Genomic DNA, 27,419 nt, shown 5'->3' with positions numbered 1-27,419 from the left:
TACCAGTGCAGATAGATTAGGCTTTAATAATTTATTAGGTTGTAAAAATTTGTTTTAAAATAACATGGCTAAAATGGGCTCTATTGCTTATTTCTAAAAGTCACAGAAATAATCCTGCAAGCTCTGCAATGTTACATGATCCTGCTAGACGCCAGTATAACATCTTTAAAAGTATGACCACAGACAGTGACGTCCCTCTGAGGTTTGAATTGATTATCTTGTATAAACAAGATAAATAATCTTGTCCAGTATATATTTTTAATTTTTGTCACAGTATGCTTTGTTTGATTTATGACTGAAAGTGAGGTGACCTGCATGACTGCATTCTCTTTCAGTTTCACAAAAAAAGATAATTTTTTTTTCTCAGTGACCACGGATCAAGGCATCATATGATACAAGCTGAAGAAGGCTTACAGTGTAAAAAGCACTACCAAACAAGTCAGTGGTCAAACAGTTGATTTGATGCCTATCACACCCCACACAAAGGTGATCTACCATCTAATGTGTTTGTCAAGGAACCATGCAGTTTTGCTTAGGAAAGATTAGCACATATGTAGGATTTAGGCATGGTCTATCCCACAGAACTGAAACTAGTAGGATCTCATTACATAGTAGAAATATATGAATTGCTACCATAACAGAATTCTTAAAGATGGTTAGAAGTGTTGCCAGGTTATTTTCCTTCATTAGATGACAGCCAGACCTGCTCTGACTTTTACAGTCTTTGCATTGTTTCCAGTGATCTTTGGATCCCACAGGTAATAATAGTTCCACGTCAACACTCACTGCTTATACAACATAGCCTGCATACATTCTGCTTTAATAACATTCAGCCTTAATGGTCATCAATAGTCCATTTATCCATATTTACAAGTCAAAAAAATGAATTTCTGTTGTTTTCTGAGATGCTAGCTGTTCACTCAGCATCTCTATATATGTAGTCTCAAACCAGTATCATATTTCAAAATAAAAGCAGCATAGATGACTCACCGTAAGCACAAGTATCCAAGGCTCTTTATGCACAATGAATGGACTCATATTTTTAAAGACAGCATTATATAAAATCCTTTAGTATGATTAACAGTAGAGGTTCTGACCTATTCGATTGCTTCTGTAGATTAAAATTCAAGCTATCTTTAACATTTGATCACTAAAAGTCAGAAGATAATTTTAATGAATGTTTTTTCCCTGTGAAAGATTTTTTCCACAGTTCCAGGGGTATTGCTAGAATTCCACCATTGCTATTTGTATTTTCTCTTACAGTCACCTTTTAAAAGTGTATGTTCCATGTACTTCCTCCTCCTGTTTCCATGTGGCAGGCAAAGATATTCCATGACTCAAACAGCATTAGCAACTGAATAAGCCTCTAAGTGTACTGAGAAAAATGGAGAGATGGTAACAGCCACATTTCACAGAAGTAGAAAAAGTGCTTGTGTAGCATGCACTGGCATAGCTGAGCATATGCTCTCAACGGTTCTTTAGTCATCTGCTTGGAGTGGGCAGCAGTGCTGAGGAAAAGACAATCTGTCTCTCTGTTAATGAAAAAGTATCTCTATAGAGTTGATTAGTATAAGGGTAAACTGTTCAGTGACTTCGAAACTGAGAAATATGAAAAAAAATGCACGATCACTGTGGAAAAAAATTACCTTTTCTGCTTGTGCAGGTCAGATATTTATGGCACATTAAACACTAAGTTGGTAAAGCTTGTAGTACTTTAATACTTCAAGACAGAATGTAAGAAATCTAAAACATTTTTAACTAAATACATCTGGAAGATTTAGCAAGTTGTATTTTTTTTCCTCTCAAGTATAATACCATCTCCTTTTAAAGCATGCCTGCAGTTCAGTACAGAGATGCACAAACCAGCTTTAAAAGAGATAGCAGAGGCAATGGAATAGGTCTAAAAATGTTAGCGCATAAGCTAATCAGCTCTCACTTCTCACCTGAATACCTTGACATACACAGGGCTCCATGCTGCCGCTACTAAATTGCTTCATATAAACAAGCTTAACTGTGCAGATAGCTTGACTATCTCTGTACTTTCTATTGGATGCAGGGCAGGCATATTCCTTATATAGATCCGAAATGGCAGGTGGCTGAGCAAACAAAAGTGAAGGTCCAATTCAGCAGGGTTACAATGTCCTTTCATACTTCAACTAGAGAACATGCTGTTGGCATTTTATCTGACAATAGTGACAACATAATCATATGGTAGACAGGACTAACACCTCCTTCTTTTAATTAGATCATCCAACAGTGAAATCCATTTCAATTGCTGAAAAAAAAGGGGGCAGAAGTTTTGCCAGCTGGACTAACCCACTGATTTATAATTTTATATTATATTTATATTAGCAGATGGACAAAACAGCTCAGATTTTTTTTTAAAAAAGGGTTAGACAAAACAAAGTATATTTCTCTTATATCCAGTTGTGGTAACTTTCTTTTTTAGAATATCCAGAATATCCAAAATTTTAGAGAAAAAAATCACATTTGCTGAAGTGTCTTTTGAGCAGGAAGTAAGCCCTGGTCTTTCTTTCAAATACGTATTCAAATTTTTCCAGTTTGAGTCCTGAGTCAGGAATGGAACCCACTGAACGCACTGTTCTCCTGTTGCCAGTAAATATTTATTAAATCATTAGCAAAATGTCCCTCCTCCCTGTCTAGTACCAACTCCACAGACAACATCAAGTTGGGTGGGAGTGTTGATCTGCTTGAGGGAAGGAAGGCTCTACAGAGGGACCTGGACAGGCTGGATCAATGGGCTGAGGCCAACGGTATGAGATTCAACAAGGCCAAGAGCCAGGTCCTACACTTGGGTCACAACAACCCCGTGCAATGCTACAGGCTTGGGGAGGAGTGGCTGGAGAGCTGCCTGGAGAAAAAGGACCTGGGGTTGTTGGCTGACAGCCGGCTGAAGATGAGCCAGCAGTGTGCCCAGGTGGACAAGAAGGCCAATGGCATCCTGGCTTGTATCAGGGATAGTGTGGCCAGCAGGAGCAGGGAGGTGATGGTGCCCCTGTACTCGGCACTGGTGAGGCCGCACCTTGAACACTGTGTTCAGTTTTGGGCCCCTCACTACAAGAAGGACATTGAGGTGCTGGAGCGTGTCCAGAGAAGGGCAATGAAGCTGGTAAAGGGTCTAGAGCACAAGTCTTATGAGGAGCAGCTGAGGGAATTGGGGTTGTTTAGCCTGGAGGAGGCTGAGGGGAGACCTTATCACTCTCTACAACTACCTGAAAGGAGGTTGTAGCGAGGTGGTTGTTGATCTCTTCTCCCAAGTAATAAGCAATAGGACAAGAGGCAATGGCCTCAGGTTGCACTGGGGAGGTACAATACTAAAAGTGTTGTCAAGCGTTGGAACAGGCTGTCCAGGGAAGTGGTGGAGTCATTATCCCTGGAGTTATTTAAAAGACATGTAGATGTGGTGCTTAGGGACAGTGTTGGTTTTACAATTGTATTTAATGACCTTAAAGGTCTTTTCCAACCTAAATGATTCTATGAGTCTATAATTCTCTGTGTAGGATCTACTTCCCCTTCTTAGGTGGAGAGGTTTTGTGATGGATGTAGAATTTTCAGAGTTACAGATGAACATAACCATGAGACAAAGAAAGGAAAAGTGTTTGACTAAAAAGAAAAAGAAAGCATAGAATACATACTACTACAAAACAACTGGCATTGTCAATCATGAATTTTAAAATTAGGGTGTGCCTAAAGTAATGTCTCCCATCTTCCTCTGTTTTTCTTAGTGGGATGTTTGCCACAGTTTTCAAAGTAGAAAGGCGTACAGAGTACTAAAGCCCATCATCCTCCACCAGATCATTACTGATGAATTCTTAGTTGCAAATATATATGGCTTCAAGACATCAGCTTGTGTATTTTAATCATAAGCAATTTTTTAAACGTGTATGAATAAACTCTCGGATACCCTAAACACATCTCTCACAATGACAACATACAAAGCCTAGACAAAAACCTAGATTTTATTTATAAATGATGGCATAGCCTATTTTAAAGAATTCTAGACTGCTCATAGGAGCCTCTCTCTCATGCAAACATAGATAAACATATCAGTGATACATGGTTTTAAAAAAAATCTATTAAGCTTATAATACTTAAGAGGAATGAAACTCTGAATGTAAAATATAAATTACATTATTTTTACTTCATTGTTTCAAGGCACAGAAGGGATCCATCAGAAACATCAAATAATTTTTAGAGGGAGAAAGACAGACATGGGTAGCACTTTGGGACTTTCTTATTCATATTAAATAGAAAGTGCCCAAATACGGCAGTACTAAATAGCAGTAGAAAACTGAAAGAGTGGTTAGTAAATAGCAAATATGAATGAAGATATAGATTACAAAGCTGCCCAGGTTGCTTAAAATACAGAATCCAAGAATAAAATCTACCAGGACACCAACTTACAGAACCTAACTGGGAAGTGATTCTTCACACAGTGACATACAGTGAATGTACTACTACAACACCTACAAGATGATGAAAAGTGCTAGGATTCTCATTTGATTAGAAATATTCAGCTTCACCAGTTTTGTAATTATACTAGAGTAAAAGCCTTGCTCTTCTATGGACACAAATGAGAACAGCGCAAGAATCTACTAAAGTCCCTGCTCAGAGATGCTATACCTCTGTGCTGGTTTTGGCTGAGAAGGGGTTAATTCTCTTACTGTGGTGTCTCTGATGGTCGGGGACTTTTCCAGCTTCCCGTGCTCTGCTGTGAGGCGGGGCAGGGGTGGGGCAGGGCCATGGTGGGGGCAGCTGACCCCAACTGGCCAATGGCAGGTTCATTCTGTACCATGTGACACCGTGACCAGTATATTGAGGGGGGCCAGTGGCGGCTCGGGGAGGCGCGGCGTCGGGTCGGCGGGCGGCTGCGGCGCGTGCAGTTTGTTTTGGTGGTTCATCCCCCTCCCCCTGGGTTTCACGCCTCTCGTCATTTTCCTTTCCATTGCATTTTTTGTTTTATTTTATTTTAATCATTAAACTGTTCTTATCCCAACCCACGAGCGTTACCCTTCTGATTCTCTCCCCCATCCCACCGGTGGGGGAGTGAGCGAGCGGCTGTGTGGGGCTGAGCTGCTGGCTAAACCATGACAACCTCTTAAGGGCAAGAAAAAGGGTGAGCCAAAAACCAAACCCAAACCTAGGATATAATAGCTTGTCAGCAGAATCATTCATATCCTTTGCAACTTGCCACCTGGTGTATGAAGACAATTATTCAAGCATTTCAGAAAAAGCAAGTTTTAGATACAGAGCTTTCCAGACCTTTTTTATATTGCTACCACTACCTAGTCTCAGTTTGTATTACAGTTTCTACTTATCAGATTTGACTTTCCAGCTTGAAATATTATACTCTGAAACTCCATGTCTTTCTTACAAAAGAAATTGAGATAACATTGTATCTTTTAAGATCAACATCATCTACCTTCTGTAGAACATTACTGTCAGAGATGGCTGTTGTAGTTTTGAATGCCATTACAAACAAGCAAGATAGGGGAACACTCTATTAATAAAGTGCCAGATACCTGTTTCCTATGTTTATCTGTGATTGCTACACATGCCATGTATTTTCTCACAAGCTTTGAAAGCCTTTGAGGATATTCTTCGCATTCAATTTATCCTCTGTTTATGTCAAGTAGTACCTTGCTACAACCACTTTGAAAGATCACACCTTGCACAGACTCCTATCCCTATTTCTCTGATGACATCTTAAATTTTTTATCCTTTTTATAGTATCTTGCTCCCCCTGTTGCTTAACTTTACCCGATTGATCTGGTAAAGTTCTTTTCAGTTCCCAAGTAAGATCCACAATTTTTCAGGTAAAGTTTGAAGGCAAATATGCATTCTTTCTTGTTTTCCCCTTTTTTTTGTGTTGCATCATCTTATTTTCAAATGGAGATTGCTCATTGTTGAAGATCTGCCCTCTCTGTTCCCTACAAAAATAACACCAGTCCACCCACCAAAAAAAAAAAATAAATTACAATGTCCTCTGAGGTTTGCTAAAATAAATTAAATACTGCAGCAAGATTGCCCATATAGTGGTTTTCTTTCTGGTTAACCTCCGAGTCCAGTTCTGCCACCACTCACACAGATGAACGAAGATACTTACACATGCACAATGATCTTCACTGTTCTGTGGGTCAAACACACACGTTTTCCTAGTATGCACCCGCACAAAGATAAATGGTTGTCTGGCAATTCCATCCGTAAGTGTTTCTGTCTATCTTCTATGCAAAGTATTCTTTAGCAGTAATTTTTACCGGACTGAAAGTCACTTGGGAGAATACTCTTCTTTAAAGAAATATTCTTAAATAAAAGAATAAATATACAGAAAAGACTGTAGGAAATAAATATTGAAAGTGCTTTCATTTACTGAAGCTTTATGTGCACTTAGATTAGATTACTGTTGAGGATACCTACTATGTATATACTTCCATAAAAGTTACAACTTTTATGCATTTTCTTCCACCTACTTTCCTTTTAAAATGACAAAGTCTTCATATCTTTTTCTGATATCACTTAGAGGGAATGCTTGTAATCACCTTTCCCTTAAGCTTCCACAGTTAACACCACTAGTTTAGCAATGCCTTAGTTACAAGAACATTGATGATTACTGCCAGCATTGAATTTTGAATTCCTCTGAGCTGGCTTGGATGTTACAGTGGTTAAGAGCCTCCTTACAATTCATGTTCCTAATGCTCCTACTGCAACAGCCCTGGGGAATTGACTAACTTGCAGCATTCAGTTCATAAAGCTTGGGTTTTCCATCCAGTCTTACTTTTCCAGAAGACCTGAACTTGCTGCAGACACTCATGCTCCCTTATAATTCTGTGGAGTCTTGCATGTGAGACTCCCATGGGCATGGAATTCACATCCAATAGTTCATTTACAGAGCACCACAAAGGCTGCCTGTGTTCTCCAGAAGATTTATTGGCCATACAGCCATAGAATCGTAGAATGGTTTCGGTTGGAAGGGACCTTTAAAGGCCATCTGTCATCAACTCCCGCAGCCCCACTATGTCAAAAACCAACCTCCCATCAGCTATCCGACCATCTAATTTTAGGGTGTATACCTAACGCCACACAGGTTTTCTCCCAGAAGTGGCCTAGGAAAAGAAAAAAGCAACCACCTTTTATTTTCCATTCTTGATGCTAATGATTTAGACTGTTATTCATATTTCTTTTTAATAAAAGGACACTAAGCCTGTAACAGGCATGCCTCCATTATGGCATTATGTACTGATATCACAACTGGAAAGGGGAAAAATCATCTTAGAGGTAGAACTTCTTTAAAATCACTAACTCATCTGTTTTCCAAGTAGAAATCAGAGAGTATGGCAATCTGCTTTCAAACCTAAGCAGCCACTGCCTGCAGTAGCAGTACTTACCTCATATTTATGACAATTCAGGATATTACATCTGTTCAGCTGTGTACATTGTACTGCTTGCTTCTGCCAGTTGTGATAGCTTATTCCCCTCCCCTGCAGCAGAGATGCCTTCAGCGGAAAGAAAGTTGCTGGTGTGAGCTGGGGAACAGAAAGTCTGACAGCAGTAACTGGGACAACCCTTCCAGAGTCGTGTGTTCAGTGTCACCATTCAGCCTGCACCCCTGAAGCAGTGCAATCAACCCGGAGTAGTGCTGTGTGCTCTTCTAATTACACATGCTACCAATTGAAATGTGCCTACCACCAGCACAGTTAGCTACGAGTAATACAAAGTACCTCTGAAAAAAGATGACATAAATAGGTATCTGAAAGACAGCAAATGAGATACAGCTCTAGATTACTGCTGGGACCATCTCTGCACTCCTCTGTACTCCTTTTTAGTTGCTGGTAAAACAGACGATTTAACTCAACATTGAAAAGGTTTTTGCATTCACACTGTTTTCTCCAAAGTACTAATTAAAAACAGTTTTCCACTTACTGAATTCTAAAAAATATTTTGGAAAGTTGTAAAAAGCAGTATAGATTTAAAGAATTGTTTTGCCAGTATTCAGTTTGGTATCTGTGTGTCCCCCCCCCCCCCCCACCAATTTTTGGCCCTAGAGCTGAAATTTCTTGATTTTCAGTAACTTGAAGATTTTGCTTTTCAGCAGATCTTCCTTCAACTTAGAAACAACTGGAGCTGGTCTTCCTTTCTGTAAGCACTTAGCACATCAGCTTTCAAGATTTTAGGTTATTACTTTAAGAAATATTCCAAGCAGGAATTTTCAAAAGTAGGATAGTTAACTTAATGAATATTATACCAAAGAGAGGTATTAGTCCTGCAAGACATTGCTGTACATAAAAACCTGAATACAACACATCACTTATGCATTTTGCTTGCCGCTGGTGTCTACATCCATTAAAATATGGGAGTGAAGGGATGGATCTTAAGTACTTAAACTAAGTCAATCAACACACAAAAGTAGCTTGCAGGATTAAAACTGACAACTATTAAAACCTTAACTAATGAACTTAAAAGTCAATAAGAGGGCACTTTCCAGCTATCTCTAAAAGCATCCTTCCAGTTCTGATAACCTGAGCAAAGTTAGGATAGGAAGGTAGCAAGACCGTTGATTTCTGGAAAATCAGGACAATGAAAGAAAATAATTTAAAAGCTAGCGTAGTATGTCTTCATACATGCATATCACAGCCAAATATTCGACACCATATACTTAGTCATTCCGTTTTATGCTGATATTCACACATTATTGAAATATACAACTGTAAAAAAGCTTTTATTTGCTTGGTGCTGAAACATCCAGAGGAAGGATATTTAAAATCACAAGAACTTGTTTTTGTGGAGTGATTATACAATTATGTAGTAACACTGTGCAACAGGAGGAAAAAGTTCTTGTTAATGTTAAGTTGCACTTCAGAGGAATTAAAGGTATTTGCATTTTTAGAGAAGTGGTATATTTTTCTCATATTACAGAGAAGGGGTCCAAAAAGCCTGAATATACCTGCTGCCCAGCATAGTATTGAGCACTCTGAATAGTATCATGTGACCTTCCACAGCTGTGTACACTAATTTTAGAAATGTTCACAGGACTAGGATTTATATTAAAAGGTATCATGTTTTATACAGAAATTATCCAGACATGCCTAAATCTTTGTTGTGTCAAATCACAGTTATTCAAACCAATACAATCATAAGATAAATACTACTTTAAAAAAAGATAAACGTTTATATGGAGTCTGCTTGCCTATGAACTAAAAATCCCCAAGAATTATTTTTTTTCATAGCAAAAATTCAAAGTGCATTGTCAAAGCTATTTAGCTGGTCAGCTGAACATTTGTCAGAGAATGTGATTTCTTAATGATTTCTACAGCACTACAAGTACCCAACAACGCAGGCAGTAGGAAAAATTAATAAATTATTACCTAGACACCTCCAACTCAAAAAGAAATCAAACTAGAATTTGTTTTCCACCTTTTACTTTCCATTTGTGGCAGTGTTATCGCTGTAAAGATTGGATAACTATCTGACAGATTCCTGAAGAGATAATAAACACTAGCGTGAAAATATTCTTCTTCAAAAAAGGTAAGTACTTGGAGCACACAAATATTCTACCAAATTACAGAAGTGATTTACCTGAGTAAAAGACATTCCAGAGAGCTGGTAAAAAGCAGTAGGAATTTTCTGTGCTTTAATTTTACCCTGGGTCATGGGCAACAATAAAACCTTCCTGTCCCGCTTTATCAGTTGTTGTTCCGAAGCATCATGCTCAGCTGCTGTAGCAGGCCTTCCAGCATTCAGCACCAGGCCAGAGCTGAACACCAAGGTTTTCCAAAAGGTAAAGAATGGCTGTGGCACATGACAAATAAATAAGCATGTATTTCTGTAGAGTAACTGTAACTGAGTAGACAACTTAGTAGATCTCAGTACACTATAATTATTCTTGGCTACCAGTGTTTCACATGACCCAGTAGGTTACCCATTGGAAGACTATGCTTCTGTTCACATGTACCATGGTGTGTTCCTATCTGTACACATGAGCGTGTCTTGCACCCTAGGCTATGTCTCAGAGCCATCTCCTATTCACACTAGTTGTTTACCCTTGTTTTTGTTCTACAGAACACACACTAATGCTTGGGATTTCTTTTAAATCATGCTTTTAACTCTCTCTGTAGGAGACACATTTCCCACAAAACACATTTCCAGAAGACATGACATCACTGCTTTTGGGAACAGGCAACAGGGAAGAAGCTGCCTTTCATACTTTGTAGCAAATTTCAGCATCAACTACCTGGCCTGCCAAATTTAGGACTTGAAAATTTTACAGGTTGAGCACATCTGCTCTTGTTGACCTTTATAGAAATCACCAAGACCACATTTACATCAGTGTTCAGTGTGGATACTCAAACTGTACAATAAGGTAAATATCACATAAATACACGGAAAGCTACCACCTAACATACACACTTGTAGGTGCACTTACTTTGTGAGAGTTTTCTTAAAGGGATACTAATGATTGCAAAGGTAAGATTCTTCCTCCTTCATGAACATTATTCAATATTAAGCTTATTGGCAAACATTTGTTGCCAGTATGTATGAATGAATATTCATGGACGTAATACAAGTAGGGTGGGACCAAATGAAAATTATTTTATTGTGAACTTCAGGCAACCAGACACAGAAAACAGCACATATTATGAATTTGGATTAATCTTCAATTTAGCTTGCCCAGCTAGTCCTATAATTGTAAATATAATTTTCCTTCCTTGCTAATCCTGCTTTAACATTTGACTTGATGGCGATCTTCTGTTGAGAAATACCTTAAAAAAATCTCACAGGGTATGAAACTAAAACCTGAGAGGTAAGAGCTTTGTTCTGCAGTCAGGCACATCTTATTCTGTCATCTCATAAAAGTCCTGTTGCTCCTCTGTGCCCCAGTTTCTTCACTGAATAAACTACACATGCTTTAACACATTGGCTGTTATTTTTTAATTTCTACAGCTGAGCTGTTCTGGGCATGTTCAGGTTACACCAAAATGAGAAAATAAGAGAAGTGGGACTATATTTACTACAGGCATAAAAATTTACTGTGCTTGGCAGAAGAGAAGGGAATTCATTTTGAGATATACATTAGTATTACAGTTATAGAGTCATACAAAGCACTGGAATTAATGACGTTACAATAGTTTGATGGAGTCCTCTATATAATCAAAATAACTCAATACAAACAAACAAAAGAGCCTACTACATTTTTAGTAGTGATCCATTAACCTGGAACATAGCAACGAGTTACAAATTAAAAAGGTTTTATTTTCCTTGTTCTGCTAACACTGATTTCTTAGAAATCTCATTTATAATTTTTTCCAGTGTCTCTCCTGACAGAGTCACAAAATCAAAATCAAACTTGACAAAAACCAAGCTATACCTTTAGCTAAAGTGAGTCTGTGACATTTCAACCATATGTAGCCCTGGTGCGGTCTTCAGAACTAGTCACACCATGTCCCATTACTTCCCTTTCTGTCAAACCAAAAAGCTCCCATCTAAGCTTACACGTTGGCCTGGGCCTCAGGAGAGGTCAATTTCCTGGCTGAAAGCAACGTAAGTTATTTTGGCCTGGAGAAGAATCCATTCTCCCACACAAAAACCACATATTATGAAAATCCTTCCTCACCTTCACAATTCAGGTTTACTACTAAAAATTGCAAGATGCTGAGATGTTAAGGCTATTAAGGCCATACAAATACTTAAGACAAACAGTACTTGAATGTGCACAAGTATACATTTCTTCTATGTAGAATAAGAATTATAAAATCTAATATTTGATAACAGGAAGCACAAAATATCAAAGTATCAATTTTACAATGGACAGTAATTGATAGTGTAGTTTATATACACGCTGTGTTTAAGAAGCATGCAGAGAATGTGTTATATATATTGCAGGTTATTTTCTCTCATTAACAACTTCTCTTAAATCTTATGACATTTTGATGTAATAAAACACTTTTGGATTTATATAATGCCACCACAGGAAACAATATTTCCAGATTCTTGTATGGCAGAAAGACGGGGAAGCTAGGAAGGGGTAGCCATTCTGGTAGGTCTGTCGTCCACGCTAAGGATAGACAAACATTGACAAAATGAGACATTTAATACAAGCAAAGCTGCATAATATAAGAAATTGGATGTTCTTGTTGCGCACAATTTTCATCATCCAGAAATGAAGGACTGTCACCATTAATATAATGTCATTGCTTCTCCAGTTAAAGGAATGTACATCAGGATCTGCTTACTGCATCTGTAAATGCCTCAATTTTACTGTTCTGATTTACTCCATTACAAGCCTATTTTCTCCTGTACATGACTAGCTGTTGTTTAGCTTATGCTGGGAAAGACCATTCAGGTCAGGGGCTGCATGCTAAAGTCCTCTGAAATAAGGAGCAAAGAGGTGGAAAAATTGCTTGCTTGCAGAGAGGAAGGTTAATGTTGCGACACATACCTGACTGAAATGTGGGAAGTGTCAGTTCCAGTAACGCTGGTGTGGTAAACTATGAGTGCATGGAACTGCACAGCATGACTAGCCTATTCATCCCTTGCCTTTGCAGGTTTCTGTCAAATATGGTGTGAGCTAATTCTTTTACAAAGCTGCAAAACAATAATAATTTCTTACTTTTTAATTATCATTTGGTGACAGACATTGGATGAAAGATGGAGGAGGACATCATCTGGGGATAAACCAGTAAGAGGGTTTTGTCTACCAGCAGCTGTGCATGAGCCATCAGCAGCTGTGCACACACTCTTCACTGTTTTCGGAAAAAATCATACAGAAAAAGTATCACTCCAGATGGTGAAGACTTATGTATGTCAGCCCTCAACCAATCACGCTGCAAGCATATTCCTTCCTACTCTGGTCACTGCCCAGCCTCCAGCAATCTATCCTGGTGCATCTACACTTTCCATCTTCTTCCACACTAACATCATGTTAAGGTTAAAAACTTCTACACTTAGCAACATATTAATGCCTTCCAAACCATGTGCGTTAGAGTGCAGCAGGCATAAACATTCTGTTAGGGCTGGAATTGCTGAGAAAGGCCTCAGATCACCTCGAAACACAGCTCCCTAACCTGATCTGCACTGCGCAAATTGTGGTGTGCAGACTTGCACACGTGTTTCTCTATCAGGTTTGTTTTAGGCATCTGTTTTGTAAAGGATGAAGTGGGTAACAATGAAGTGTCAAATACCATTGAAAATACTGGAGCCAAGCTTGGGAGACTTTAATTCTTTCCTACTATATTTTTAATGTACAAAATAAAAGGTTTGTTGAGAACGTGTGAAAAACAAACCCACGTCAAGCCAATTGGAGTCCCAGGATCTACGCATATGTGCTCTAATATATGCCTTTATGCTTCTGCAGGTATGCTTAACGATATAGCTCCTGTGATATCATCTGCATATATTGATTCTATACCATTCTGTAACCCAAACAAACTCACCCTCTTTAGGGGTAAATGGCACCACCTTTCAGTTTTCAGAGCAGAACCCAAGGCCCTCCTCCTCGCCCATGGCTCATTAACATCTGATTACCATTGGCAGCACTGCTCCCTCTGATCCCACCTCACCCCACACCTCCCTGAACAGTACCCACAGCAGTAAGGGTAAAGCGTGTAGAGACAACCAAGGCAATACGTATCCTATTTCCTTTGAGTGCACTTAGCCTGCCGGGAGCTAGGACTAGCTCCTGCTTCCTTTCCGTCCAGCAGCCTTTTCTGTCTCCAGGCTTCCTAACTGTAACTGACGCGGTTCACCCGCGGTTCACCGTCAGCTGGAGCGAGCCGAACGCGGACTCCAGATCGCTGTTTACCCACAACACCAAAATCACCTCTTGGCGTGTGTGAAAAGCTTGTCTCCGCGCTTGGCCACACCTGCCATTTTACGCCTAGCGCCGAGACAGGCGGGCGCCGGCGGCCGGGCGGCCTTCCCAGCGGGGACCGCTCCCTGGCGCGCTCCAGCCGCGCGCGCAGCAGCCCGCGCATCACCCACCCCTACGCTTGCGCGCTCGGCCACGCGTTTTCACCCAGCGTAGGGTTCAGGAAGGGGGAAACAGCTGCTTGGAGGTAGTCACGTGCCCTCTAACGGGAGCGAAGTGTTTTGTGTGTGAAAACAAGCGTCACTCAAAACCTGGCCTTCCCTCCTCGCTCACACCCCCTCCTGCTTCCTCACCGTCGTGCACGCACTGCACCAGTAAAGGGCAGGTTCTGACTTCATTTTCAGCAGCATGAACCCAAAATGCCTCTGCTACCCCCAGTGCCGTCACTCGGCTCCCTGACGAGGCAGACCCCCGCCTCTTGCTCTCTTCCAGCCAGGCTGCTCCCCGAGCAGGAGGCAGGCGAGCCGCTGGGACCTCTCCACAGCTCCATTCCCAGCCACGGCCGCCCGCTCTGCGTGTGGCGGCGCGCCTCCACCTCGCGCCTCGCCCAAGGCGAAACGCACACCCACCCGCCGCACGCCTGCAAGCGCAGGCCCGGCCGCCGCGGCCACCCTCCCTTCTCCTCTGCTCCGCTCGCCTGCGCGCCGCTCCGCGCCGCGCCCCGTGGCGGGAGGGCGGCCGGGCCCGGCACGCGGACTCCCCCGCGCCCCCGCGGGCAGAGCCCGCCCCGCCCCGCCCCGCCCCGCCGGCTCCTCCCTCCCCGCGGCCCGGCCGCCTCTGCCCCTCAAGGACTCCGGGGCGCTCAATGTCAGGCGGGCGGCGCGGCCGCCGGCAGGGGGCGGGCGAGGGGCAGCGGTGCCAGCCCTGCGCGGGAGCGCGGCTCAGAGTCGGCGGCGCTGGCCATGCCGGGCGGCGCGGCAGCGCGGAGCTGAGCCCAGCCCAGCCCAGCCCAGGGCGGCCGAGCCCAGCCGCGGCGCTGAAGGGCACCGGCGGCGGCGAGGCTTTCCCGCGCTCTCCCGCGGCCGGGGCGCGCCCGCCCCGCAGCATGGAGGCTGGGAAGCGCAGCTCCTCCGCCGGCAGCCGGGACGATGGCAGCGCTAACGCCTTCCCAGCCAAGCCGGCGGCCCCGGCGGAGAAAGCCCAGAGCAGCCCCGGCGGCGGCGGCAGCGGCGGCGGCGTGAAGGAGCATGGCAACTCGGTGTGCTTCAAAGTGGACGGCGGCGGGGCCGAGGAGCCCGTGGTGGGCTTCGAGGATGCCGAGGGGCCCCGGCGGCAGTACGGCTTCATGCAGCGGCAATTCACCTCCATGCTGCAGCCGGGGGTCAACAAATTCTCCCTCCGCATGTTCGGCAGCCAGAAGGCGGTGGAGAAGGAACAGGAAAGGGTTAAAACTGCGGGGTTCTGGATCATCCACCCCTACAGCGACTTCAGGTGAGCGCGGGGCTCCCGCCGCCGCCGCCGCCGCCCGGGGGTGGCCCCGCCGCGGGGGCCAGGGCGGCGCTGCCGCCGCCGCGCGCCTCGCCCGGCGCAAACTTCGCGGGCTCCGGCTTGGGCTGCGCCCGGCGGCGGTGCGGGGCTTCCCCCGCGGGAAGGGGGCTCGGCATCGCCCCTTCCCTCCCTCCCCCCCCCCCCCCCCCCCCCCCACCGCGGGCAGCCTCGCCGCCCTTCTCGGCGGCTACAAGTTTCCCTCTCCGACTCCGCGTCCGCGCGGCCGGGCGGCGGGAAGGCTCTGGCTGCCGTGGCGGGGCGGCCGTCCTGCCCGCTTCGCGCCCCTGGGCCGCCGCGGGGCCCGGCCCGGCCCGGCCCGGCGCTCTCCAGCGTGCTGCACCCGGGAGGGGCCCGCAGGCCCCGCGCCGGCCGGGCGCTGCCCGCGGCCTGCGGGTCCCGCCCGGGCTGGCCGCGCCTCGGGGCCGCGGGCCGGGGGAGCTCGCAGGGGCAGCGGCAGAATTACAGCCCCGGGGGCCGCCCCGGGCACGCGCCGGCCCCGTCCTGAGCGCCCCGCATAGACGTTTGTTCCGGGGGGCGAAGCACGTCTCGGTCAGAGTTGAAGCAAAATAACTTTATCCAAGCTAATGCTGTGCGGGGAAACGACATTTTCATAGGTAGATGGGTAAACGTGGTGCTAAATTAACGTTGCTTTCACAGTAAGTGGAAAATTCATAGGAAAAGCAGCGCAAAGAAATTCCTGCGAAGACATACTTTGTTTTAAAATTATATTTTAAGTGAGGGACTATTTCATTGTACTCCCTATGCCAGCTGGCTTTATGCCTTTGTAAATTTAACACTCTTTACGATATTTGCTGAAGAACTATCGGTGTCATTAAGCATAGTTAATCAACAGCTTGGATTGAACAGCCTGCATGTATACAATAAGCAAATTGCACTGGAGACCATGTTTAAAAAAGGAAAATACAGAATGTTCAATAGTTACATGGATCTTCTAAGAAAAAGTAGGTGAAATAGAACATAATTCTGGTGGGAAGAGGAGGAAATACTTCCAAAGGCCAAGTTTCTGTGGGACTATTCAGAGTGAGGTCTTACACAGTGAGCTGTGCTAGCACCTTGCATTCGAGCCTGAGAGCAGTACCACTACAAGAGTGGAGGAGCAGGGCAGCACTCAGTTATGACTCAAAACCATGCTTCGAATCCCTGCTTTTTTCCTGGGTCCCTGGAGGCAATAAGCTGCACTCGTTCTTTTCCTGGAGTACCTTTTACCCCTTGCATGCCAGCTCAGCTGCGCTAGCAGGTGCATTAAGCGGGGAGAGCCAAGAGTCCACCCACTCCCTTTCTGCCGCCCGGAGAGGGATGTAGCAGGTCACATCTGGTGCTGTGGTAGCATGCATAGGGGTTAGGGGCGTCTGATAGCCTCTTACTTACCCATGCATGAGAATGAGTAACTTTATTCATGTGAGGATTCTTTTAAAATGAATGAGATTATTCTTGCAAATAAATTCCCTTGTGTTTGAGTGAGGTGCACAACCCAGCAATGTTTTGGGCAATATGCGGCTATGCATCAAATTGTACAGCATATAACTTTTTAAGCTGGTGTGTGAAACAGGTGATAGATACGTTGGTTCTGTTTTATTACAGAAACATCTCCTAATTCTGTCCTGTTCTTCCTGTGGGAAGGTTTAGAGATCATAGCACATGTTTACTGATTTTTTTTCAGTAGGAGTAAACACACTGTCCTTTTCAGGCCTGTTGTCTGCATATTTTTAAATTAACTGTATATTCTGAGGGTTTTATTATGTCTTTATTTTATTAGAATGGAGGTGTTTGGCTTTTAAAATAAAGCTCATAGTCTTTCCTTAGTGTTGGTATGATGTGGCCGGAACTGGACCCAAAGTTTTAGCCAGTAGAACTGTTTCGGTGACAAATGTGAGATGTTAGTGCTGTTACTCATAAAATAATTGCAACTGTAAAATGGTACTACTCTTTTTGGGTGGCAGCGTTCATAGAAATGGGTGAAGAAGTTGTACTGTATAGTATATTCACCTTATATGGGAACCGTGACAATGCTACTAAGTGCCTCCTAACAGTGTCTCTGTACTGGAAAAATGCATATGTAAGGATGGAGTTGTTCTGATTTATTGTTGCATGTGATTTTGTAACAACGTAATGGTTGTGTGTAGACAAGCCTTAAAGCATCTGAAGAGGTAGAGGTATTCTAATTTAACTGTGTTAATACTGATACCACCAAGGGAAGAAACTAAATTTTCTACCAAAATAAGAAGAAAAAGTAAAAAGCAGAATGTTTTGTCGTGTCCAAGTGAGAAGATTTAGAATAAGTTTGTAAATTTAGCTATTATTAGGATGTTTGTAGAACATACGAAAATGGACATCACAGTAAATTTTAAATATAGGTGCACTTAGAATACTGGGTTAGACATGGGAAAATTCTGGTACAGGTTCATGTGGACTCTGATTTATTTTTGTTTTTCTAGTTCTGGATGCTTGTATGTGTTTGCTGGGATACTTTGATGCATATGGCTTCATTTCTTGACCTCCTTCTCATGACTGTTATAAAACTTGTTATGTTTATCTACACTGAGCAATATTTTGCTGTGCTGTCTGGAGAGGGGCAGAGGCAGGCAATGTCTCTATGCCCTTCCCCACACCTTCACCCCCAACCCCCGCTTTTTTTAGTATGGACAGTGTGGAAGCTGTGTCTATAGACTCGGTGCTCTGTGAATTGGTTACTCTTGTCCTTGTGGGCATTGGTCTCTAGTTTTGTGGCTCTATGTCCTGCCTCTGTTTCAGGGAAGAATCGGTTCTTCATCCTTGGATACATCCTTGGGGAATTAAATTCAATAAGTATTACATAATTTCTCCACAAGGAGACCATTTTGTTCCTGGTTGTCTTTTCCCAGCCTTCTGAGGGTAATGTCTAATTTTGAAGCTGTTATGTAAACCGAGCACCTAATGCACATCAAACCCAGCACAAGACCTCGTTTATCTCTTCGCAGCTGTGATTACTGCATCTCTAAACTTGGACAACAATTCTGTGCAATTGCATGACTCACAAAAGGTAATTTATTGTCAATGTTTTGGTTAGAGTTTATTGAAGTCCAGCGTGCTTTTTATGAGATAATGAGCGCCCCTGGCGGTCCCTGTGCACGTATGGTAGAATGAGCCTGCATCGCTGATCCAGCCCTGTGGCCTCGCAGCCGCCGCATGGGAGCAGCATGAAGCCAACAGGAGATGGGAGCAATAGCACATGGTTCTGCTGCTGCCATACGCCTTTCACTCATTTCATAGCAGAGTTGTGGTGGACATGGGCTTTGGGTGACTTGTATATGTTACAGCCTTCTGGTATTACTGGAAATGTACGTGGCTGATTTTTCAGACAATTAATTACTCCATGTCCTTTGGTGTATCAGTAGTTCCTTTAATGCCTAGAGGGCTTGCTTGCACATGCCCAGGCTGTTCATCCAGCCCTGTAGCATCTACGTCCCTCCCTGTCTACGGGTACACAGAGAAACTCATGTTGTCATGGAAATCTTGGTCTTATTACCACATCAGCTAGGGCATCTGTAGTCAGCAATCTAGAAAGAAAACAGTTACTACGTCCGGAGTCAGAGGGAAGAAGTATCTTTTGACTGGAAATAGCAATGTATGAGAAAGACTGAGCAGGAGTAATAACGTGTATGAGTAAGTGTAGCCTTTGCACTCTGATGGTTACAGTTCTCAGTTTGATGTTTGGGAACAGCCTCTGACTGGAGGTGGGACAAAAATTTTAATTTGTTTCAAGATAAAGTGAAGTAAGACTGTGATGTGGAGTTGTCTGGCAGAGTAGCAGGTAAGCAGGTGCAGTGCAGGCAGTGCTGAAGGTCTTTTTCCTGTGTAGATGAATACAAACAATGAAATGATTTGCAACTATAGCAAAAAAACCTGTTAACACTTTATGTTCAGAGAATCTCTCTGAGTAACTTCTCATCTATTCAAGGAGCACAAATTTTAATGATAACAGAAAAGTAAAAGCAGAGTTAATTCTAAAACTTGAACAAAATTTCAGAGCATGGTGAATAGTAAAGCTATGCCAGATTTTTTTAACATGTGTGGCATTCCAGTTTCAAAACCTTTTTGTATACACATTTGAGGGTAATAATGTAAATGTATTAGGTTTATTACATAAATCTTTATAAATTATAGAAAGTTCTATTGTGCTCTCTTGTAAGTAAATTTAATGTCAGGTTTCAATGGAATTGGGGTGAAAGACAGTAATATTTGCGTGTGTACATCTAGGTACTTACAGAAGAATATTTTTGTCTGTTGTTATTAAAAAGATTCTATTTTATGCAGTTTTATGCAACCCATCCACATTGATGTGCACATGTTCACTTTAATTTTTTTCAGTTAGGTCTGAGCCAAACTCTAAGTTCTAATGGCAATGTATTAGTGTGCCTCATATTTTTTATTATACTTCTCCTGTTTTGAACTTAATTTGCCTTATGAATCAATTTTCTTTTTAATTTGTACCTGTCTTTTGGACCTGCCTCTGACCACCATCAGTGACCTTAACGTGGTGGACTGTCCATGTTATATGTGCAGCTTACATACATATTTCTAAAATTTGTGCATGCATTGGTTTAAAACCTGTTCCTCTGAGACCTGTCTTTCGTGCCATGTGTTATACCTATCATTTATATATTGAGAAGCTTAGGATAAGCACTTTGTCCCTCTCTTTTGTCACATGTCTGTAATGTCTCAGTTGAAGCTAATGAGATTTATCTTTTTGTGAGCTGTTGCATACTTAGGTTTATATAGAGCAGTAGAGTTGGAAGGTAATGCTATATGTGATGAAGGCAAAATGAGTTGTAGCATACTTAAGTGTAATTGATATAGATATATGTATGCAAAATTAAGTACATAAATCATGTTGGTTTATATTAAATAGATCAGATACAAATTAGTGTGGGTTTTAATGGATACATTATGTCACTGCTAGTGTAGGAGTATGAAATGTCTAGTTTTGGATTCTCAAGGTAGTCATCTCAGTCTTGTTGCTCAGGATTTGTCATGAGGTTCTCTTACAGTATTGAGACTTTTTAATTATTTGCTAATAAACTATAATCAGGGATTTACAATTATACTGTATACATTAATTGCACAAACAAATTTCATTTTTTAAAAAATTATTTGGTTTTCATGACTGAAGCACAGTTTAGCTAGGGCTATCTTTCATGTAACATTTTCAAATGCTATTGTGGCGACTATAATTTTTATTTCTATTAAAGAAAAACTTTGTACAGTTTAACTCTTCCTATTACTTGAATATTCACTCTTTGTATATGACTAAACATAGAGAACCATTTACTATTAAAAAGATTATTAGTAGTGCTTCATTTTATATTTGCTGTATTCCAACAATTTTTGGACTTTACTTCTGTAAATGCCCCAAAGGATAAAATGACAAAATTGTAGCATTAATCTAAATAATGCATTTATAATGTCTGAAAATCCTTTCTCACAGTAAGTTATATATTAAGCTTTAGGATAGTACCCCAGGTAAAATGCAACTCCCATAAAGGTAGGCTGAAGAGAAATATGGTAATGGTCCTCAAATGCATAAATGGATGTTACAAAAAGGAAAGAAATTACATGGAAGTAATAGGGTGAAATTGCAGCAACAAATATCTAAATTAGACGTTTAGGAAGCAGGACCAAAAATAAGCATTGAAAGATTCTATTGGAAGTGCTTTGATGTGGAATATGGGCCAGAAATGCATTAGGTTGTTTTTCATCTTCAGTTCCTAGTATCTTTAATATTGAATAATGTCTTGTCATTGGCTGTCACTGATTCATTTGTTACGAAATCTAGTTGACTAAAGCTAGCTCCTGGCATTTCTTTTTGTACCAGTTGTAGGCATGTATAAGTGAAAATGGATATGTAGAGGTGTATGTTGTGCTTTTGGGCTCGTCGGGGCCATGTGGTTTTGCGCCCTTTGAAATTTTCTTCAAAAACCACAAAAGCAAGCTAGCTGAGTCTACCTGAGATTGGTGTAGCAGACGCTCACCTTCTGGACCTCTAAGGGATGTGGGGACAGATTCGTCTTTGTTCAAGGAAAGCAATTCATTTTATTGATAAGACATCCTTCTGTCTCTAGATAATGTAGAATTCTAGTGCATAGTTTGAGCTTACATATATGCTGATCATTTCCCAGTTTTCATATGTCCATTCTAGTCCTGGACTAACAGTCCATTCATTGCATTTTCTTTCACATTTTTGACGTGTTATGTACTTGGACATAGGATAAAGTTTACAGCAGAGAATGACAGCAGTAAGCATAACTCAAATAATTCCTCGGTTCTTTGAAATACTTTTAATTTAACTTGATGTTCTGAAGATTGCTGGCAACACCTATGAAATATACAAGTATATTTGCATTTTCTGGAAGATGCTTAATTTTAGAATATTCACCTTCACAATCTAAATAAAGGCAAATATATTAACCATGATTTTGAGATGCATTAAAAAGAAAACAAAACAAAAGCAAACCAAAATGTTACAGAATTCCTGTGAGTAATTGAGAAGATCGTGTTTTGGGGGAGTTATATGTGAACCTTTAAACTTTGACCTGGGATGCTCTATATAATGAGACTTCCTTTTCAGTTTTCTGATTATTTTGTTTTGACTGTCATGAGAAAGAAGTGCTTGATTAATATTGTCTATATATATACACTTATCAAAATTTAGATCTCATGAGATCAACATCATGCTTGGGCCCGTGGGGAAAAAGCACTGATTCTGTTATTCCCATTGATTATTTTAGCAAGACTACACATTTTTGAATGTGTACTGGCACTTTTATATGTTAGCTTATCAAAATAAGCAATCCTTATAATCGAGTCAGTAAAAGTTTTTTCTTTATATTAGGTTTCTTGGACTTGAGTATATGGAGGGAACTGTAAATTGGAATACTATGTAAAAGTATGGAATAGTAAATAAAGGTGTGGATTTAGGATTTGGTTTGGGCAGTTACAAAGCTAAATACAAAGTGCATAACATTTGATAAGTTGCTTAGGCTTTTTTATGGTTATATAATCAAGTTAAAATTTGAGTGGCTTAGTTTCTGATTGTTCAGCCTAGGGTAGCAGTAGAGATGTATGAAATCAGAGGTCACTTAAAAGGTATTAATCTTTACCTCTGCATTTCTACCTACCTATCTAAGATTAGTGACACTGTAATATTTAATTAAGCTTTGTCAGCTTTTTTTGAGAGGCTTGGTTTGAAGGTACTAGAAGGCAAAATACTATTTTTAGAGAGGTGGGTAGAATATGCAAATTAGTAAAGAAATTTACTTCCTTTCACTGTAAGTAAGTGGTATCCATTTTCACCTCTGCTTTCACTCAACTGGATGCCTGAGAGCTGCCTTCTATGTCAACATACAATTTTTGAGGGAGAGGAAACTTTTAACCTACTTTGCAATGCTTAGTTTTTAACCTGACAGTATAGTTCTCATTAATTGCTTGAAAGTCCTTTAGCTGTCTATTCCGCAATTCTTTCCCAGAGGCATGATTTAATTTTAAAAATCATAGTGTATTCAGCTCTAATTATTGGAGGGCTTGTTCTAGACACATAGGAAGGTATGTTAATGACCAAAAAACTGTATCAGCTGGAGTCAATGTCAGTACTACCTCAAGGACATTGTCATTTAGCTTCCATAAAATCTCTGCTATTATCTCTTAATCTGATGATAGTCAGGCAAGCTGCATATTTTGCAATAATCTTATTGCCTTGATTTGCAGTGCAACTGGAGTAAGTCTGGAGTAAACTTGCGTTCAGAAAATGTTCATTTAATCACAAAAGAAATGCAGTGTGTTTCTATTATATATTAAAAAAACCCCAAAACATACACTCCCCAAGCCCTTTTTTATTTATGCCAGTGAAGTTCCCACAACTGGAGTTGCATCATTTAGTTAAGAATAGGATTTTGTTCTTATTTTATTAACTTCTATGTTGTTTATGTGGATATCTTATCTAGTGAAGCCCTTTATTTAATAAAGAACTAGATACATTACTAGAATTTAGCATTCTGCTGATAGTAAATTTTTTTTTATTTCTAAAAATGTAATACTTATTAAAAATTTTTATTAAGGTTTTTCATTTTCAACTGAAAAAGCACAAGTTGCTTTATGGTCATGGTCAAAGCTAGGCTGGGGATTTTTTTTTTTGGGAGTGATTTTTTTTTTTTGTTTGCCTTTTCACTGATGTAATTTAAAATGGCTAATATACATAAAAATTGTTTTGACTGCAGAGGTTTTTTTTAAGCTGCTATTACTCTTTTTCATCTGATCCTCAGTCTGAAATCCACTGAAGCTTACACTTGCACTAAAGCTCCAGTGTATAAAGAGCTTCACAGAACCGCACCGTATCAAATCTTCCAGTTCTATACATAGCATACTTTGGTTGTCTCCAGATTTTTTCTCTCCTGTCAGCAGAGAAAAGTATGAAAGTATTGATGTTTCCTTGGCTGGTTCTGTTGTATGTTACAGGAACTTGCCTGATCCTCTAAGAAGCACCTCTCTTTATGGCATGACTGAAGCAATTGGCAGTGTGGTTCTGATATGATCTGATGTTAAGCAAATCTGTAGGTTGCCGTAAATTTAAGGTAATGTATCATAGCATCCTGATAATAAACGATTATTCTAACTTGCTGTAGGTCAAAGCTGTGGAAACTATACTGAACTTTTATAAAATACATAGAGGAAGATCTATCCAACTCTACTCAGGAGGTGGAATAAGTGTACGGCTACAGAACCATGGGGATGCAGTCAAGCTCTCACCTGACTATTGAGAGGTTTTCCATCAGGCTCTTGAGTGACTTCTGTCTATCTGTTCATTCCAGGAGGACTTATGATTTCTGTCTGGTAGAGAAATTACTATGAAACTAGCAGTCGGTAATACTACCCCCTAAAACATCTTACTAGTGCCTGACAGTACACATTTGCAAGCTTCTGGGTTCCCCAAACACATCCTGGGCTACAGGTTCCTTGGGATGACTGCATATGGGCTTGTTTGCACTTGATTTCTCAGTGAAGATAACAGCCGAGCTTGTCTGTCACTCTGGTTCACCTTGTCTTTGGTGCCAGACAAGCTCAGTAGTAACACCAAGATTTCCTTTCCAGCTAGGGATTAGTCTGTTAGACACAAGCTTGGAAACAAAACATAAGCAGTAAAATAAATCAAGCATATACCCCAAGCTTCAGTTAATTATTGGGTACCCTTCTCGTTACCCACCTTACCAAGTATACTTCAGAGATACCCTGTTTTTCAGAGCTGTGTGCCCAGTGTCCATGGAAACTGTTATCTGGGTGACTCCCTAAATACAGAATTCTGCTTCTTCTGTCTTTTATTTTATAATTTCTAATAGTCTAATTTTCAGGTCGTGAAATCATGCTATAGGCAACTTGCAGTTCTCATTTGCAAGTTATCAAGAGCATGGTGGTATAGTCCCTGACAGACTTTTTTTTAAAACGTCTCTTTTCCCTCATTTTTTTTCCTTCTCCCTCCCACATCTTTTTGAAGATATAATGAATTCCTTTATATAAATGGAAATGATGCATTGTTGTTTTTTTTTTTTTAATTTGTTAGCTCTGCTATGTAGTTTTCCATTCTTACTGAGTCTGTTAGCTAGGAGATACTGAGCTGTTTGTTCAAACTAGCAGGCAGAAATTAGCCTAGGTATTCTTCGTAGTGTCTTGGAGTTTGTAAATAAACACATTGTAATAACTGAAAAAATTGTATACGCATTTTCTGTTTCCCATGACTTTGGCAGGATGGAAGCTTTCTGTGGAGAACTGCAACCTGATGCAGTTGAACCTGCTGTTACCGTAGACCTAATAACATGATACTTTGCTGTTTACTGCTAGCTTGGGAATTCTAGTGTTGCATACATCTATAACATTAAAGATATAATTTTAAGAAACACAATTCTGTAATGTAGAGGGAGTGTGGTATCAAGAGTAAGTGCTGCCAGATGGTAGGCAATCTAACAGCATTTAAAAAGGGTCAAAATTGAAAATGTCTGAAATCCGATGGCTTATTAAGCAATAGACGTTGCATGTGTGGGACAAGTGAGAGATAAGTAACCTAATTTAGGTGCCCACATGACCAAAATCGACTTTTACTTGCATGCATTCTGTCACTAAATATCTGAAAGGTATGTTTTTACTAACTTAAAGGTGTTTTTGAAATTTGGAACAGAATATTACATGCAGTGATATACTGCTGGATGTTGAAAAGTTGAGTAGGATTTGTACATGTTCTTATTATGTATTTATTGAAGTAGTTAATTTATTATGATGGCTGATCTCTGAAATAGAAGAAGAAATATAAAAACAATTACAAGTTTTTTAATGTTGTAAAGAATTAAATCCAGGACCTAATAATTGTGTTATTTCATATGCATATTACTTAGGTAGATGTGAACTAAATAAGACATAAATGATGACTGATTCCAACTAAACATCTTTGGTTTTAGTCTGCTATTCAAAGGTATTATCTACGAATTTAAAATTTCTTGCTTCCCTTTAAACTGTCCTCTGTTCTTGTTTCCTAAAGGTAGATTTTCCTGAGGTCTGCCTGTATGTTGTGCTCTGTCATTCACATGCAGGCTAATTTTCTTTTGTTGAGAGATGATTCTCGTTAAGACAGGTCTGAGGAATACTCCTTCAGTGTTATACAACCTGTCAGTGTTATGCAGCAATTTCCACCCCCACCCCACTCATTGCCCAGGACCATATGAACATGTGACCATGGTTGTTTCTGTCATTTCTAATCTGCAGCCAACTTTCACCTTCTCCACTAGAGAGAGGTGAGACTAGACCAAATTTACCTTTCTGAGGAAGGGATGGGAGAGCTGCAGTGAACTTCCACTCCCACACTTGTTCCTCACAGTGCAACAGAGTTCATTCAGACTTGTTTCAGGGAGGGGGAGCTAGCTATATAGCTCAGGAGTGCAGGTACAATAAATCTGCATAAAATGGTAGGAGATGCTCCTACTGGGGCTACTGACCTGTAATTCCATGAAGTGTGGATGAATAGCACCTCATCTTAATGTTGAATATACATACTGATTTTATGCCACTGGCAAAAAGAGCAAATTAATATGATACTTAACTTGGTTTCATGTTTCCAGTACAAACTTTTCCATTTCTGGAATGGTTTTGAAAATGTTAGTTTCACCCAGTGCTCTGCATAGAGAATGCAGATCTCTAAGATGTTAGATGAAGATCTGAGATGGAAGTCAGGAGCCTATCTTTGGATTCCAGAACGAGCCAGGGACCTAGATACTTGTAAGCATCTGAACTGTGTGCCTGAACATCTTTCAGAATTCCAGCTGTAAGGAGCTGTAAATGGTAAAACTGATTTTTAGAAAACGTCACCCATGGGTGCTCTGCATTTGCAGAACTAGTGTATCAGAACAATTTGAATGTGCTTCACGTTCCATTTCTTTCGTATTATGTATTTTGATTTGCAGTTTACAGATCAATATCTTTTCTAAGATTATGATGAAAAGTTCTGTTAATCTTTTTTCACCCTCAATTTCTTCCTGTTCTCCACCAATGAATTATTAACATCTATTTGGCTTTCTAATTATTACATATCTTTAGCTTAAATGTATTTGAATAGTTTATAACTCACTGTCCTCCAAAAATGAAACATAAATATTTGGCTAAATTAAATTTTGTCTTTCTGAGGAATATTGGCTTGTGGCTAGAACCTCTTCTGAGATCTCCAAAGTAAAATGTTTTCATATGCTTTCAAGCCAGAAACCTATTCATTAGATTTAGACAACTTCATTTTGAGTGAATATGGATGGAAGATAAAGATGGACATCTGGTGTTTTATTCACCATGGTAAAGGAAGCTCTTTTTATTTTGCTGTATCAAAGCAACGGTCATCTGTCTGTATGGAAGTAAATAGCTTCCTTGGTACTTTTGCAGTTGTTTATAGTTCAGGTCACAGGTCCCTGACCAAAGTTTCTGAGTGCTTATTTTAGAGCTGCTTATCAGTGGCTACGATTATAGGCAA

At 40.8% G+C, this 27,419-nt stretch overlaps 1 protein-coding gene across 1 annotated transcript in view; it reads left to right on the top strand.

Moving 5' to 3' along the window:
* Positions 1–14,779: 14,779 nt before the first annotated feature.
* HCN1 (hyperpolarization activated cyclic nucleotide gated potassium channel 1) overlaps positions 14,780–27,419 on the top strand; it is a 202,580-nt gene continuing 189,940 nt past the window's right edge. The window contains exon 1 of the mRNA XM_064438625.1: positions 14,780–15,313. Coding sequence (XP_064294695.1) covers positions 14,928–15,313 — 386 coding nt within the window. The 5' untranslated portion in view covers positions 14,780–14,927. The remainder of the gene's footprint in view (positions 15,314–27,419) is intronic.

Source organism: Phalacrocorax carbo, chromosome Z (assembly GCF_963921805.1).
Source record: "Phalacrocorax carbo chromosome Z, bPhaCar2.1, whole genome shotgun sequence".
Lineage (NCBI taxonomy): Eukaryota > Metazoa > Chordata > Aves > Suliformes > Phalacrocoracidae > Phalacrocorax > Phalacrocorax carbo.
This window is presented reverse-complemented; position numbering and strand designations above follow the sequence as displayed.